This window comes from Vanacampus margaritifer, chromosome 20, assembly GCF_051991255.1.
Source record: "Vanacampus margaritifer isolate UIUO_Vmar chromosome 20, RoL_Vmar_1.0, whole genome shotgun sequence".
Classification (NCBI taxonomy): Eukaryota; Metazoa; Chordata; class Actinopteri; order Syngnathiformes; family Syngnathidae; genus Vanacampus; species Vanacampus margaritifer.
Window position 1 is genome coordinate 8176921 of NC_135451.1, and position 15280 is coordinate 8192200.

Here is a 15280-nt window from a genome sequence, read left to right on the forward strand (position 1 = left end):
ATTTTTTTTCCTAAGCTTTTCTCTCACCCCGTTTTTTAAATTGTGATAACGAGACCCGTTGTTCATTTATGTTCAACGTACCGATAAACTGTAAAGGTTGACTACTAGACTTCCTCTTTGTTGTTGAAGACTGCTAAGGGCTTGTCCCAATTAGGGTTTTGTTTGGCTTTGGGTGGGAGCCGTTGTATTATATTTAGAGTTAACACTATATCTCAAATGTTTGTCTTGTAACTGAATTGCTCTCCAAGGGAGTGATGCTGCCTGGGTACGAGTTACTAATGAGCAGCGTCTGACAAGGCTTCATCCGAGGCGATGACACCATCTTTTGTCATGTCATCAGTTTGCTCTTTGAGAGACCCCCAAGTGATGACTGTATTACCTCAGCTCAACTGGACAGAAGTAGATTTGTAGATTAAATTTAGAAACAAAGTCAAAGAACTATAGCCAACGATGTAAAATAACTTCTACAAAAATCTGATACTCTTATAAATCTTAAGAGTTCTATAAAAGTTTGCCCACTGCTGTGACAGATTTGAGATAACAAATCGCCTTCTTCCTCTTTATTATTCTATGTGTTTTTCGGAAAACGCAAGCTGGCGTGTGAGCGAAGCTCAGCAATGGCTTCTCCAGCTCAGACATGGATACTAACGTTCATCAAATCAAACAGCAGCATCTGCCTGTTTCGCTTTTTATTCCAAAGACTCAAATAGTCCAACTTAATGCCTTCTGTATTTGAAGATTTATGTTACGTAAAGCTAAACCTTAGTTGCAGATGCTGGAGTTTTATGTTACCCATGTTATATTGCAGCACGGTCTCATGAATTGCTTTTTTTTTGGGGGGGGGGGGGGGGCATTTTGTAATATTAATTTTTATATTTATAGATTATTGCAACATTTGAACAGCACATTGTACTGTATAAGTGATGTGTTCATTCATTTCTCTGGTGATGATTTCTCTTGATGAAGGCCTGAATTTTCCTATCATTGTTTTACCATAGGATAGGGGTTCATAAATATGATTCACGATGATATGCCGTGAATGACCATTATTGGCCGCAGGTGTTTGTGCCGAGCAAAAACAGAAAGTGGTCGGGCGAATATGTGCAACATGAATTCACATGTATATTGTAACAGAATTTTTGGTGTTCCACAGGGTTCAATTCTGCGACCTCTCCTGTTTTCTTAGAATCTGCTGCCCCTGGGTTCCATTTTTAGAAAGCAGTGGTGATTGTTTTAAAGTGCTCTATAAATATTGATTAAAGGAGTTGAGCAATTCTAGTTCAGCACATTTAGAGCCAGATTCGATGAAAAGGTTACCCTCCCTGTTCATTTTGTTCACCAGTAAACCCTGTACCTGTCTTAAATTTGAAAGGAAAGTAAAAAAATAAATCGCATTTTATTTTTCAATAAAGACAGGTTTGCAAACTGGCGGGGTTCATTACCTCCAACAAGGTTAAGAAAGAACCACTGCCATAGGAGCCACCTTGATAAGCCAATATGATTGCTTTCCCATCCTCAGGTAAGTGCCTTTGATCATATAGTGTACAAAGCAAGAGCTGCCATTATGTCATGTCTGTAGGTCAAGGTCTTTGTGGGCATGTTACCTTGAGCTTTATTGCGCCATTAGAGGCCATATGGAACAGGAGGAGGAACTTTGCCCAGAGCATCTGGGGATGTGTGTTCAGATGTCTAAATAGCTATATAGGGTAATTAAATATCCATTATTTTCACATTTCAAAACTGTTCTGAGGTGTCTTCATAAACATAAGGTGTATACAGAGTATTAAAAAGTCAATGTGCCACATCCTGCTTCCCGATCATTTTTTTGCCTCTGTCAAAGCCATTTCAATTAATATGCGCACCCTCAACTGTCATCGTCAAATGTGCAGTTATCTCGGGGTCGGAAACTTATTCCTAGGGATTTGAAATCAGTGTTCACCGCAGACGATAGAAAAATGTCTCGTTTCATTGGTTTTGAAACGCTCTCGCTATGATGGCTTTCCATCAGGGCTTCCATTGGAACATCTTTGCGCAACTTCAAATCCAACACATGCGAATGTAAGTAGCAAAACATTGTTTCTCCATCATTGAGCTATACGCCATACAAATGGAATGTAGTTGAATGTCCAGCAGGGCTATGCGAGTCCAGCAGCAGCGTCCCTGCTGACCCACTGGCTAATGACAGTAAGTGGATTACAAGAAGGCCCAGGTCACTGGTCGCTAATATTTAGTCCACTAAAGTTACCTCCATGTGGCAGCGGCTACACCACAGGGAATTGCGCTGGACCTCGAGGTAACCCACTAGCCAATTTATTTACGAAGTCAAAGAAGTTGATGGCAGCCAAGAAGAAATGACCGTGATTAAATCAATTTTAATTTTCAAGTGCAGAGCCAAGCTTCTACGGCCGCTGTCCAACGTTTTAGGTTCAGCCTGTGGATAACTACACTACAACTTAAAGAGTGATATATTACAATTATAAAATAGTATAGTATGGTCCCATGATCAACAAAAAAATGTATGCTTTTTGTATGAGTTTTTGTCTCTGATATTGTTATTGGTACCATGGAAGTATAAGTTCACTTTTCCAAGTTTATGATTAGCTGTATTCAATAGCCTCACTTTTGTTACTGCAGGTGCGGAATTTGGACCCAAAAGCAGACAGGACACGGAAGTTAAAAAACAGAGAGTCTTTATATCCAAAAATACAAGGTAACAACAGAGAACAGGGCTGGATGCAGATGTACTGACCAATGTGTTACTAACTCCAGCTTGGGCCATGAGGAATTCTGTGTGACAGAATAAAGGCCTGTTTGACAAAATAAGGGTGACAGATACAGAACCATAGTAACTGCATAGCAACCAACTACAGTACATCTCAAGGACCCAACTCAAGACATGGTCACAGCACCTTTGATTAAATTAATTCCACTTTCCTGTGGATTTGAAGTCATATAAAATATAGACCTCCCACAAAATTAGCTGAAGTCTTGTAAATTTCCATCTTGTGAAACTTTAGCTCTGTGATCAGAGTGAATTAAAGACTTAAATGCAGAATTTTTTTTAAATTATATATATATATATATATATATACAGTGTATATATATATATATATATATATATATATATATATATATATACAGTATATATATATATATATATATATATATATATATATATATATATATATACTGTATATGTGTGTGTGTGTGTGAGAGAGTATGTTTTTATTTAGAGTTCACCACCACAGATGGGTAACTGTTATAGAACGCTATAAAAAAAATAAAAAATAAAAGAATAATAAATAAATAAATAAATAAATAAATATATATATATATATATATATATATGTTATGGCCATAGAACCGTGAGTGAAAATCAATGTGACTTAGTAAATGTCATAGGCTTGCTATGTGTCGTAAAGTATACAGTATACTTTTGGTAGTCTAATTATTAACCGCAGCAGAGAATGTAAATTTTTTTATGACAGCTAAAGCTTTACTCTGGAACTGATTATTTTTACTTTCATTATTTCCAATGGAGAAGAAATTGTTTTGAAATCTAAACAAATCAGAGGTTGACATGCGTTGTCGAATGGACTGTGGTAGACCATAAATATTCCAAAAGTAGGAGTCTATAAAATAGAAAAGGAATTTTGAGTATTTTTAATCACACAAAAATGGCAGTTCCCTCCTTCCATTAAGTGAATTATGATTATATTTTGTAAAATAAAAAAAGTGGCACACCAAGTTCAACAATGCACTCACATGAAACCCTCGAGGAATATAGTGTTTATCTTAGAGAGAGGCTTTGTACGTGTAGGTGTCACTTTATTTTTGGCATGTTCTGGGAAACATCTTGACACGTTAGGTGGAGGAGCTCCTGGAAAATCAGGATCAACGCCATAGGGGGCTGACAGGGGCTGGAACCTGACCATGACAGTGGCAGATGTATCCTTTAGAACTGGCCTCTCCAAGACCTGGTCCATGAACCTACATACTACACAAACCATGTTTTGACACACTGTCAATCTTTTTTTTTTTTTATGTAGTAGTGTTGGGGTGGGTCTAGATAGGAGACGAGCAAGGTGGCTGCACATGTGTAAACTTGCTGTGTCTGTTTATGTTTCTAATCAAGCACTAGTTCGGCCATGATAGCCTGCATTTCCCACCTGGGATGTGTGATGGGAAGCCATGTGATTTATGGGATAGAACAAAACAAACAAAATCAAGAGGAAAAGATTCCATTTGGGCCACATGACCAGGGTGACCAGACGTCCCGATGGATCCGGGACAGTCTCGATTGTGAGCCTTGTGTCCCGAGTCTAATCGCTAACAGGCGTGTTTGTCATACCAGAACTAGAACTACTTCCTGCTTCTGTGTGTAAGAATCATGGGAAATGTAGTCCTAGTAGCCTAATGCTGTGGTCGCCAGTCAGACTCAAACGCAAGCTAAGCTTTTCTGGCAGCATATTTCCAGATTTATAACGTTGGACTGGCACAACGTATACGGCAGAGTCAGCTTCCAATAGCTGCTGAGACCGAGACCAAAAAAAAAAGAAAGGATAATGGTGTGTGTGTGTGTTGACTTGTTTAATGCTGTTGAACTGTCTACCAAGATAGCATTAGCAGAAGTAATAACACAGATTGACCAGCAATTAAATTGATCATAAATAGTTCTTGAGAGACAATTTATCATATATTTGATTTTCTGTGAAATTCTAATATCTCAAATTTAAAAAATCTGGTTACCCTTTACATGACTCACTTTGCAATGAACAATGGTTAAGAAGTGACGTGACTTACTCTTGCGACAAGTCCCTTTATGAGGTGATGCAATTTAGTAGGGATAGGCCGATTATCGGTGCCGATAATTGGCATTTTGACAAATATCGGCATCAGCCTTTTTATGAATTTGAAGGCCGATAAAGATGGTATCTCATTGAGCGGTGAATGCTCGCAAAGATTTTTCGAACATATTCAGACATTTTTTTTATATCTGCGAATAATTTTTTAATTAAATTTAAATTTCCACTTTATTAAAAAAAATGCTGACACTGGGAACTCCATGCACTTTTTATAAAAAAAAATGGGAAAAAAGAAGAAATTTTGAAAAACTTTATTTACAGTAGAAAGCTTTAGGGAAATATTTATGCGAATTTTTAAACAAGGCTGTCGATTCTGTATATATTTAAAATAAAATTAAAATAAAAAGGTTGTTTTTTTTTCCATCAGGGCCAGTGAAGAGAAAAAAGAGGTTGGCAGGATTCTGACTTTATTCTCAGAATTTTCACTATGTCAGGATTCTGACTTTATTCTCAGAATTTTCACTATGTCAGAATTCTGAGAATAAAGTCAGAATCCTGACATAGTGAAAATTCTGACTTCATCTCAGAATTCTGACTTTATAGTGAGAATTATCACTTCATTCTCAGAATTCTGAGATTGAAGTGAGAATTCTGACTAAAATCTCAGAATTCTCACTTTATTCCCAGAGTTCTGACTACTTGGAATTACTTTATACTTTCTGACTCCCCCCCACAATTCATAGCTCTACTTCACAAAATCAGAATTCTGAGATTAAAGTCAGAATTCTGACTTTAAATTCTTCTCTTCACTTGCCCTAATCCTCTTCTATAAATATTTTCTCTTTTACGGCAAATGAATATCGTCTTCACTTCTAATAATCTATATATGCCTTGTAAAAACCCATATCGGCCTATCACTACAATTTAGAAAACCAAAGGTTACATTGGGATGTCAGTATATTATGTATTGACCAGACAGGGGTCCTGCCCAGATCAGACGCGGTGGATCGAGGACAGATCTGCGTAAAAGTCCGCAAAACACATTAACCTGTCAATGTGACTCACAAGAAAGAAACCATGCGCCGGGGCCCAAGACAAACAAACTATAAAGTGGTTCACCTTTGCCAACTAATAACAGTTAGCTTAACACTCAAGGGTGATGACTTTTGGGATATCTGAAGTCTTTTGGAGGAAATGCAGTACAAGGTCCTGGAGAAATGGTGGCTAATGGGTTTGCGTCTGACAATAAAGGTGCTTTGAAAAAAGAGATGCGATAGTGATTTTTAGTCAAAACGGTCAAACGTGAGTTTCTCCCTGTGGCTCGTACAGTATGTTAGCAGGTGTTGATGTGAGATTGTGTCGGCTTAGAAAGCTGTTTGATTTTGGCTCTAGACAAAAAAAAAATCCTAATGAGTGATGAGCCACCGGGGCTGCTTCGTGGCCAGGATAGAGGCCGAGGATAATCTCCAAACTGGATCCGTGTGAAATGCCCCCAGATCCAAAGTCTGTCTGGCGCAATGTCAGCGCTGTAGTCCTCCAGGGAGGAGCCCGCCTAGAAGCCGAACCCAAAACCCTCCGGATCTCACACGCAGGCTGCAGACAGACTGATTAGTCTGCCGGGCTTTATAATTAGACTACATTGTTAGCCTTGGAACAGCGCAGATGTTGCTCCCGCTAGTTGAAAGAAGCCTGTTGAGAAATCCATTTCTCAAATTCATGCATGTCAAGGAAGGATATTATTCCACAGTTGTCATTTCCCTCTTGGGTCGCTACTGTTTGGGCCTTTTTGTCATTTGTCCCGTCGATCGACACCAGATTTTTTTTCTGTATGCGTTTGGCTTTTCATTCGTGGACGAGCTGCACTGAAAATCTAATTCTTGTAGATAATCTGAGATTTGAGAGTAAAGATTTTCCCAAAATGTTTTTACAGACTTTTTTTTCACTTTTGTTAACAAGATTATGAAAACCTAGAATTTTTCTAATTGTACATTAGAACAGATATAAAATTAGTGATTAATCATGAGTTTACTAGTGATGAAGTCATGCGATTAAAAAATGTAATCGCCTGACGCCCATAATTTTTTATAATCTTTTCTTTTCTTTTTTTTTAAATCGTGTCAGGCAATTTAAATGTTTGATTGTAATTAACTACATGACTTCAATATTTAACTCACGATAAAAACTATTTTTTATCTGTTCTAAATGTACAGTCATTTTTTTTCTAGGTTTTCATTCATTTTGTTAACAAAAGTGGAAAACATTTTAAACTAATAGAAACAGTTCAAATGAATTGTTGACGTCAATGATTGATTGAGAAAATAGAGGAAAATCAAGACTGTTAATACAATTACTGGTACTACTCATTTATACGTAATTTTGCATCTAAAGCAAAATAAATACTTCACAGTCCACTCTATTTTTAAAATAAATGTTTCATGATATTTGTGTGCTGACCATTACATCTCTTTGTGCCTTTTAGGAAGGCGTGTCGTCATTTTTCTGAGAAGTAGTGTTCCTCCCCGGTTCTCTTGTTTTATCGGAATGGCAGCACAGATGTCAGCACGGCACCAACATAAAGGTTTCAAATGACGGGACCAGCACCAACCACCTCCTGTATCTGCTTCTGACGAACCAATCCTTACCACTCTGTCTTATATTCTCCATTTTTTTTCCCCATTACTTTCCACTCAACAGCTATCTTCATCTTCTCAGACCTCTTTTCTCCATTCTTGCCTTTACCCCTTGTTCTTGCCTAGCCCACTCCTTTCTCACCCCGAGCCCACCTTCCTCCTCTGACAGGCGAGTGAGGAACAAAGAGCTCCTGATGTCTTCCCAGAGAGGGGTTAAAATGCAGAAGTCGGATTTCGTTAGAGCTCCCTGGGTTTAACCGAGTGAGGCGCAGCCAAATGTGGAAAGTATCTCGAACCCAAAAAATAATTACACTGTTGGAGGTGAAGCAAGGGAGACAGATGAGCAAAAGGTGGGGGGAAGGAAGGAGGAAAGCGACATGGGGGAAAGATGTATTTTTTTTAAAGACGCTAAATGTTTGAGAAAGTAGAACCAGCTGTTATCTCGGGGGCGAGGGGTGCGAGCTGAGGCTACGTAATACATCTAAAAGATTGAATTATGCCTGCTCAAAGGTGTTACAGAAGCCTTATCTGTTAGATGAATGCGTTTCTCACATTGCTCAGACAAAAGACATTAGGAAAGAGTACAAGGCCTATGTTGAGAAAAAATATTCGAACATTTATTAAAAGAAAAAAAAAAGGGAACGCAAAGGTGATCCTGCATTTGTTGGATCTAGTTTTCTGTGCATTTCTCCAAAACTATTCTAACAGTAATGCCAATTCCTTCATTTTTGCTGTAGACAAAAAAAAAAAAAAACACATTAGGAGACTTTCGTTTCCATTTTTTTTTAAAAATGTATTTATTTGCAAGTGATCAAATCAGACTACATGAAAATCCTCCAGAGGGCAGGAGTGAATATATCACAATCTACAGAAGTACTGAGGTTACACTTGAAGATGCAAACCACTCATTAGCAAGAAGAATAGGACTATAAAAGCCAGGCTGGAATTAAGCAAAAAGTACAGAGGCGAGCCTCAGAATTTCTGGGGATGAAAGTTTTATTGACTGGTAAGATTTTTCCATGCCCATTCTGTGCCCCCCCTTTAGAGCAGCACATATTAGCTTTTGTTTTTTTCCACTTTTCCCTTCCCTCAAGTTTTTCCTTTTTTCCATCTAAGAAACTAAGTAGCGAGCCGCCAGACAAATAAGGTGAACAGTCATGGCTAGCAAACCTCATCAGAAACGCTAACATGGATTACAACGTCAATTATTTTGTTCGAAGTGATTATGTAACTTTCTGTTTTACTGCTTTGACTACTTGTAGTGGTAAATTTGATTATTTTATTTTTTAATCCAATCAGATTTTATCATATGTGCTGCCATGTCAATATAAGATGTAAGATGCTGGCCGATGTAACTGAAAATGTATTAGCGATGGGATCTTTTTTTTTAACCAATCAGATTCCAGTAGCTGGTCCTCGATGATGTCATCAGATTTGCGTCCAATCATTGGTTGGGTTAGGGTAAAATACTCCAAGGATCACAAAGACGTACTTTTACAACATATTTCATGTCATGGTGTAATCAGTCGGTTAAATTATTATTATTATTACTAATGCAGTCAGCCAGCTGTCTTCATTGCTGCCGAATCATTGGTGGAAAAATTTGGTGTGGGTGTGGTTATTATGTTAATCAGCCCTAGCTTTAAACATGACTCCTTTCCTTTCTTAGCCTGACCTAAAAACTTAGTTACATCATACTTATTTTTAAAAAATAGAAAATCTCCGCTCATGCAAGATCAGCAGCGTAGGCAACTGAAATAACTCTTTCATGTCATATATACAGACGCTGTCATTGGTTTTCCTCGATGGCTCCATACTCATAATTCTTGTCTGTCCTCTATATTTGACAGGCATCCATCCACTCCAAAGAAAGCACTGGCAGTAAATGATTGTAATTTGAAATACATACACTACGCTGTATTTGAAAGCCACAATTGCTGGTTCATACTCATGAGAGCCTCAAGATAGTTTATTTTTGCAAAAAAGATGATACATTTAGCATTATCATGTTTTATCTACAGAGACTCGTTTGGCCACAATATATTTGGTTGTTTTAATTAATCCTTTTTTTAGTATGATGACTATGATGATAGTGGTAAACCTTAAAAGGACTACGTACAATGTTTACATACAGTACATGTCAGCAACCAAAAATATTTTATTTAAAAAAAAAATCATATTTAAGGGGCAACTGGATGGGCAACTCACGGCTGAGCGACCCTTTGATTGATTGTAATTTTATTTTTTTATTTTTTTAAACCAAAAATCGTCAAGAAATGCTGGTAAACTTTCGCTATATGTTTATATGCAAAAAAAAAAAAAAAAAAGGAGGAAATGGGGAAAGAACTGCTGGAAAAACTGTGAAATAGCCAATATATATTAAAAAATAAATACATAATGAAAAAACCTGGGGGGGAATGCAAATATGCTATTCCACAAGTATGCAGGGTGAACTGTAGTTTTAAATTGCAATATCACAATTCACCACTAAATGGCAGACAGGGCTTAGTTGCGTTTACACTTTGTCTTATACTGCCGTAAATTACAATCTGAGTACACCTAATCTTTTTTCTTTCTTTTTTTAGATTTTTTTTTTAGATTAGATTTTAGATTTTTTATTTTTAACAAACCCCCAAAAATCTTCAAGAAATGCTGATGAACTTTTGTTATATATTTATATGCAAAAAAGGAGGAAATGTGAAAAGAACTGCTGGGAAAATTGTGAAATACCCAAAATATATAAATAAATAAAAAACTGGGGCGGGGGGAATGCAAATATGCTAATCCACGGGACTGTCGTTTTAAATTGTAATGTCTTAATTCACCACTAGATGGCAGACACGGCTTAGTTGCGTTTACACTTGGTCTTACGCTGCCGGATATTATGATCTGAGTAGGCCTAATCTTTTTTTTTTTGTGTGTTGATTTTGGAATGTTATGCGGGACAATACCTCAATAATAATAACATTTTTAGTGAGATTATTTTTGTGAGAAAAAAAAATGCACAAAACGAGTTTGCTGTTCAGCAGTTTTGTGCCATCCTTGAATGCAAGAGAGCCCTTTGCACTGGGAGCTTCCTGATTATACCATCGTCGAGTGTTCTTCATCAGGGCACCTTGACTTCGGAACAACCTGCTCACTGAGATAAGGCATGCAAAATCGCAGACATCTGTTAAATTGCTTCATAAAACTCACTTTTACAGACTGCCTTTTTATGTGATGTCATCGTCTCCAACGTGTTCCAGTTTCTGCCAATATCCAATAACTTTGCACGATCATTGAAGAGTAGTGACCTGCGTGCGAGAAAGAATAGGTCGTAAACCGGAATATGGCTAAAACGCATTTCATTTTAAGAAAACAGTGTAACAGCTTGCAACATGCTCTTTACCTCCCTACAGGGAGGAAAACAGTAGTTGGCGCAGATCCTCTTTAGCCTATGGGTATGTTTACTCTGAGTGTTAATGGCCTGTTGTGGAAGTTTGTGAGCGGATGCAATCATGATATTCCCTAGTAGGGAGGCAAGTGTCCTCTGTGTGTTAACCGTGTCGTTTAATCAAGGGCTGAACGTATAAACATTGCGGAGCAGTTGTGTTTATTATGTTGAATTAAGCTTTGAGGTTAAGAAGATCCAACTTTGTGAAAGATCAAGGAAGGGGAAGCGTTTCGTTTTAAAACTGTAACGAACAGCAACTTGGTTTTAATTACTAGCTAATTAATCACTGTTTTGCCTGAAGCTCTTTATCTAATAAATATGCACTTATAAATAATGTAGGATCTCCAAACGTCTTTTTTTTTTGCCTAAGTCTAAATAAGAACTTGGTTGTTTAATGTTCCTGTCATTGAAGCATTTTTATCACCTTAATGTAAAATATTTTATATAGTGAGCCCAAACACGTCACAGTGACAATAGAAGTCTATCAACAGTTCTTGTATTAGTAAGGCAAGTTTATTCAAGAGAATAGTCAGAGGTATAATGTGATTGATTTATTGTTTTTGCCAAAATGTAACGTAAGAGCTTGAATAAAGGTCCTGAATTGTTCTCAATGAGTAAAAGTGGTATAGATACTGAATGGATGTTTGTATGTACTATAGTATCCAAATGGAACATTTCATGTTTGTCATACATAGAGTATGTCTATTTGTTTTTAAACATCAATTTGAATTGATAAACATTGCTTATTGTGTCAATTAGAATGTTTTCATTACTGATTATGGTGGATATAAACATTTCCTACTTCAAATCTTAAAACTAAAAATATGAAATAATTTTAAGATGGTAGTTTTATTTAATTCAGTATACAGTTACAGTAGAATAAAATTCCCTACTTAGTTAGTTACACAACATCCCCACACTGTGGGTGTTAAATCAGCAATCAGTTTTATTTTATTTTTTATTTTATTTTTTGGGGTGGTGGTGATATGAAACCGAATGGTTTATGATAAACATATACCAAACAGGAAATAGCAGAAGATTCAACACAGCTGTATGTTCTGAATCTATTTAAACATATGAGCACGTCTGTATTATTCAGACAATATTTTATACTATGACTCTGGCTTAGATGATTTTTTTTTAAATAATGAGAATTCTTACAAGGTTGTGCACCTTAAGTTGTGGCCATTAAGTACAAATACTGGTAAAAAAGCAAACATAATTTATTTTTTATTTTTTTTTAAATCGTCATTAGTGCTCATGGCTACAAATGTAATGGAAAAGCGAGTATTTGTGACGTAAGATGAAGTCACTCTACGAACACGGACGGAGACTCCAGACTTCCGTTGCGCAGCTTTACTGAACGTTACGGCAATTCCGTCATCGGTAACCTTGACGACTAGACTATAACAGGAAGTGTGCTGTGCTGACTGCTTTCGCAATATAGCGTGGCAATTGACGCGGACTGCAAGTAAAGGTATGTTTATACACATTATCTTTCTTGAACATAATGCGTGGAATATGATTGTGAGTAACTTTACACGGACTTGGTGATATTTTTAAATTTGTAAACTGCACATTAGGACGAGTGCACGTGTCGCTATTGTGTTGTAATTTAAACATATTGGTGTAATAATTATGATGTAACTATAATCTATATCGTTATCCCACCTTGGGTTTTTGTTTAGCTGTATCCTAGCAACCAAAGCCGGGGGCAGGCTGTTGTCGATGCATTTGAAAAGCACTCGACTCGGATGATGGCTTGTATCAGAATTAAGTGTTAACAAATATCAGGTAAGTTTGCTCGCGAGTACATTTGTAGACATAATATTGGACGTACATTTCTTTTTGTAACTTATCAATGACTACTATCAAGTGTAATATAGTGTTACTTTTCATGATATTGTTTACATGCAAACTTTGCTGTTTTTTCTTTCTTTCTCATAATCTCTTATAGTTCATTGTTAATGGTACAGTTTAAAGCATCTAAATTTAAATTGTCCGCGAGTTTTTAGAACCTGTTGACATTGCTGGTGGCTTTCACATTTTAAAGGGGAAGTCAACACAAAAAATGTTACTTACAATAATGTTTTACCTAAACACAGCGTGCTGATTAATATTACGTTTGTGGAATATGAATGAAGTAGCAAAATCCACCTGTTTTTAACCATCTCTGGGGGCGGTTTTGCCACTTGCTGGCGACTGAAAATGACATCACAGTTGCTCATCATCTTCTTATATTGATGTCATTGTCTGCACTGTTGTAAAGCCCCTTACAGGTGTTTTCAACACTGGTCCCTGTTTATTTCGGGTCAAGTTGAATCTAAAATCTTTTTTTTTTCTTTCTGTCCCCTGTTTTATTGTCACCAGCATCATGGGTACATTACTGACCAGGGTAGCCAAATGGTCCTCAGCGGACAACAGGCTGGATTCGTCGCCACTGAATATGCTGCTGCTGAACGAGCTCATGCTCTTTGTGGAAGACTTCAGCTCTTTGCACCCAATGGAGGCAGAGCTCTTGTTTGAGGAACCACTGCAGTGGACGAGCACTTTAGAAGGATCTGACTTCGAAGCAGATTATAACATCGCGTCAGTCCAATCACCAGCTTTCAGTATTTTTACGTGTCTGCGCAATAGCTGACACTATATTTTGGAAATGTATTTGGATGTCTTTTTTTCAAATTGTGTGAGATGTGTCTCACTGTCAGACATTTGTAATCTAACAAATCATGTAACTAAGATGATTAAAGTACTTTATGTGTTTTTTCCTCAGAGAGACAGGAGAAGTCAAGTCCCTGGAAAAAGATGAGAATGGAGATCCAACTTTACAGCTCACTCCTCCGAATATTTCTGTGCGTAACTTCAACCAGCTCTCCAATATCATGAATATGGAAAATGATAAGAGACTGAATGAAACTAAGGCGTGCATTGAAGGTAAATGCTTCGACCATCGACATGATGCAAGGTATTTACGTTGCTGATTATATTTATTTCAAGGTGAAGCCTTTTCAACAAACACAGCCGGCATTTTAATTCAGAAAAATGCATAGCAGTGGTTCTTAATTTGTGTTCGATCGGACCCGATGGGTTCAGTGAGTTCAAGGGTTCGGCGGACGTCAAGACACACATAATCCCTTCGTACTAGCTATGTCGAGCAAAAAAAATAAAATAAAAATACTAGGGGTGTGTCAAAATTAGTGCGTTCATTTTGAGTTAATATTAAGTTTCTTAAACGCCACTAATTTTTTTAACGCGTGATTAATGACCGCCCCTTACTTGGAAAGCCTGTACTTGGGGAATTCCAGTCGCAATGCAGCAGACACGTCCACGTCAAAATTTAGCAGTACAAAATTCAATAATAATCCATATATTTGTGGGGACTGGGGTCAAGTTGTATTTTACCATTTTAAAAATGTGCAGAATTTCACAAGTTACTTCATGTTAAAGATTAGATAGCTCTTAATGTATTAAAAAAAAATGCACCGAGCTGTCACCGTCTTACAAATGCAATTATGCCATCTAGTGGCAGAAAAATTACCTCAACACAAATAGATACCACATGTTTTTTACAGTACAGTCCACTTTTTTAATTTTAACTAAATTTTATGAATTATTATTAAATTACTGTATCAATGACTAAAGGATGGAGCCACATTTCTCTTAGTTTAACATCTTTGATGTATGAAACTTAAATGAAATTTATTTATTTTTTTACATTTTATTGTACACTTAGAACAGATATAAAATTTGCAATCAATCATGAATTAACTATTGAAGGCATGTGGTGTTCCTCAAGGTTCAATTCTGAGGCCCCTGCTGTTTTCATTGTATCCGCTGTTCTGTGATTGCGTATAGGAAACTTGCTGAGGTTCCGTACCTTCAACAAGGTTAAGAACCACTGCTGTATAGCTAATTTTCCCTTATTGCTCAGAAAACAGAACGCCTTTGGTGAAGATTCTTGGTCCAATTTATGGCAACATGCAGAAGGTCGCAAAAGGACAATCACAAGACAAGGACTCCGAACTAAAGAACCAGTTTTTCCGTGTTCTAAAAGATTTGGATAAACAGATTGTTCGCAAGATCCTTAAAGAAATATCAGAGTGGGTGTCCTCTTTTTGTCTCAACATAACTGCAGTATGCTTTAAAAAGAAGCACCTGACCAAATTGTTTTGTTTTTTTCAAAATTTTTCAGTAAATTCAAGCTCAATCCCTCCTTTGTGGACAACGAAGTGGAATTCTTACAGAGTTTTTGCGGTCCAGGGGAGAATAAGGTGTTAAAGTTCGTGCAATACACATCAGGTTTGAATTATATTTATATTTCACTGGGTTACAAATAATAAATATTTCACACCAAAAAGCTGCCACTTAATAAAAGAGCACCATCATATCTGTCAGAAATTTGTTGATTTTGG

At 36.9% G+C, this 15280-nt stretch overlaps 1 protein-coding gene across 3 annotated transcripts in view; it reads left to right on the forward strand.

Moving 5' to 3' along the window:
- Nucleotides 1-12245: 12245 nt before the first annotated feature.
- Nucleotides 12246-15280, forward strand: part of odad2 (outer dynein arm docking complex subunit 2) — a 43164-nt gene continuing 40129 nt past the window's right edge. For 2 of the 3 annotated variants that reach the window (XR_013289724.1, XM_077554592.1), the window contains exons 1-6: nt 12272-12345; nt 12557-12662; nt 13239-13457; nt 13642-13802; nt 14800-14968; nt 15061-15167. Coding sequence is in view for 2 of the 3 variants with exons in the window: in XM_077554592.1 (XP_077410718.1) it covers nt 13243-13457; nt 13642-13802; nt 14800-14968; nt 15061-15167 (652 nt within the window). In the remaining variant the exon portion in view is untranslated. Of the gene's footprint in view, nt 12346-12556; nt 12663-13238; nt 13458-13641; nt 13803-14799; nt 14969-15060; nt 15168-15280 lie in introns of all 3 variants that reach the window. The other variant, XM_077554593.1, reaches the window with a different exon arrangement.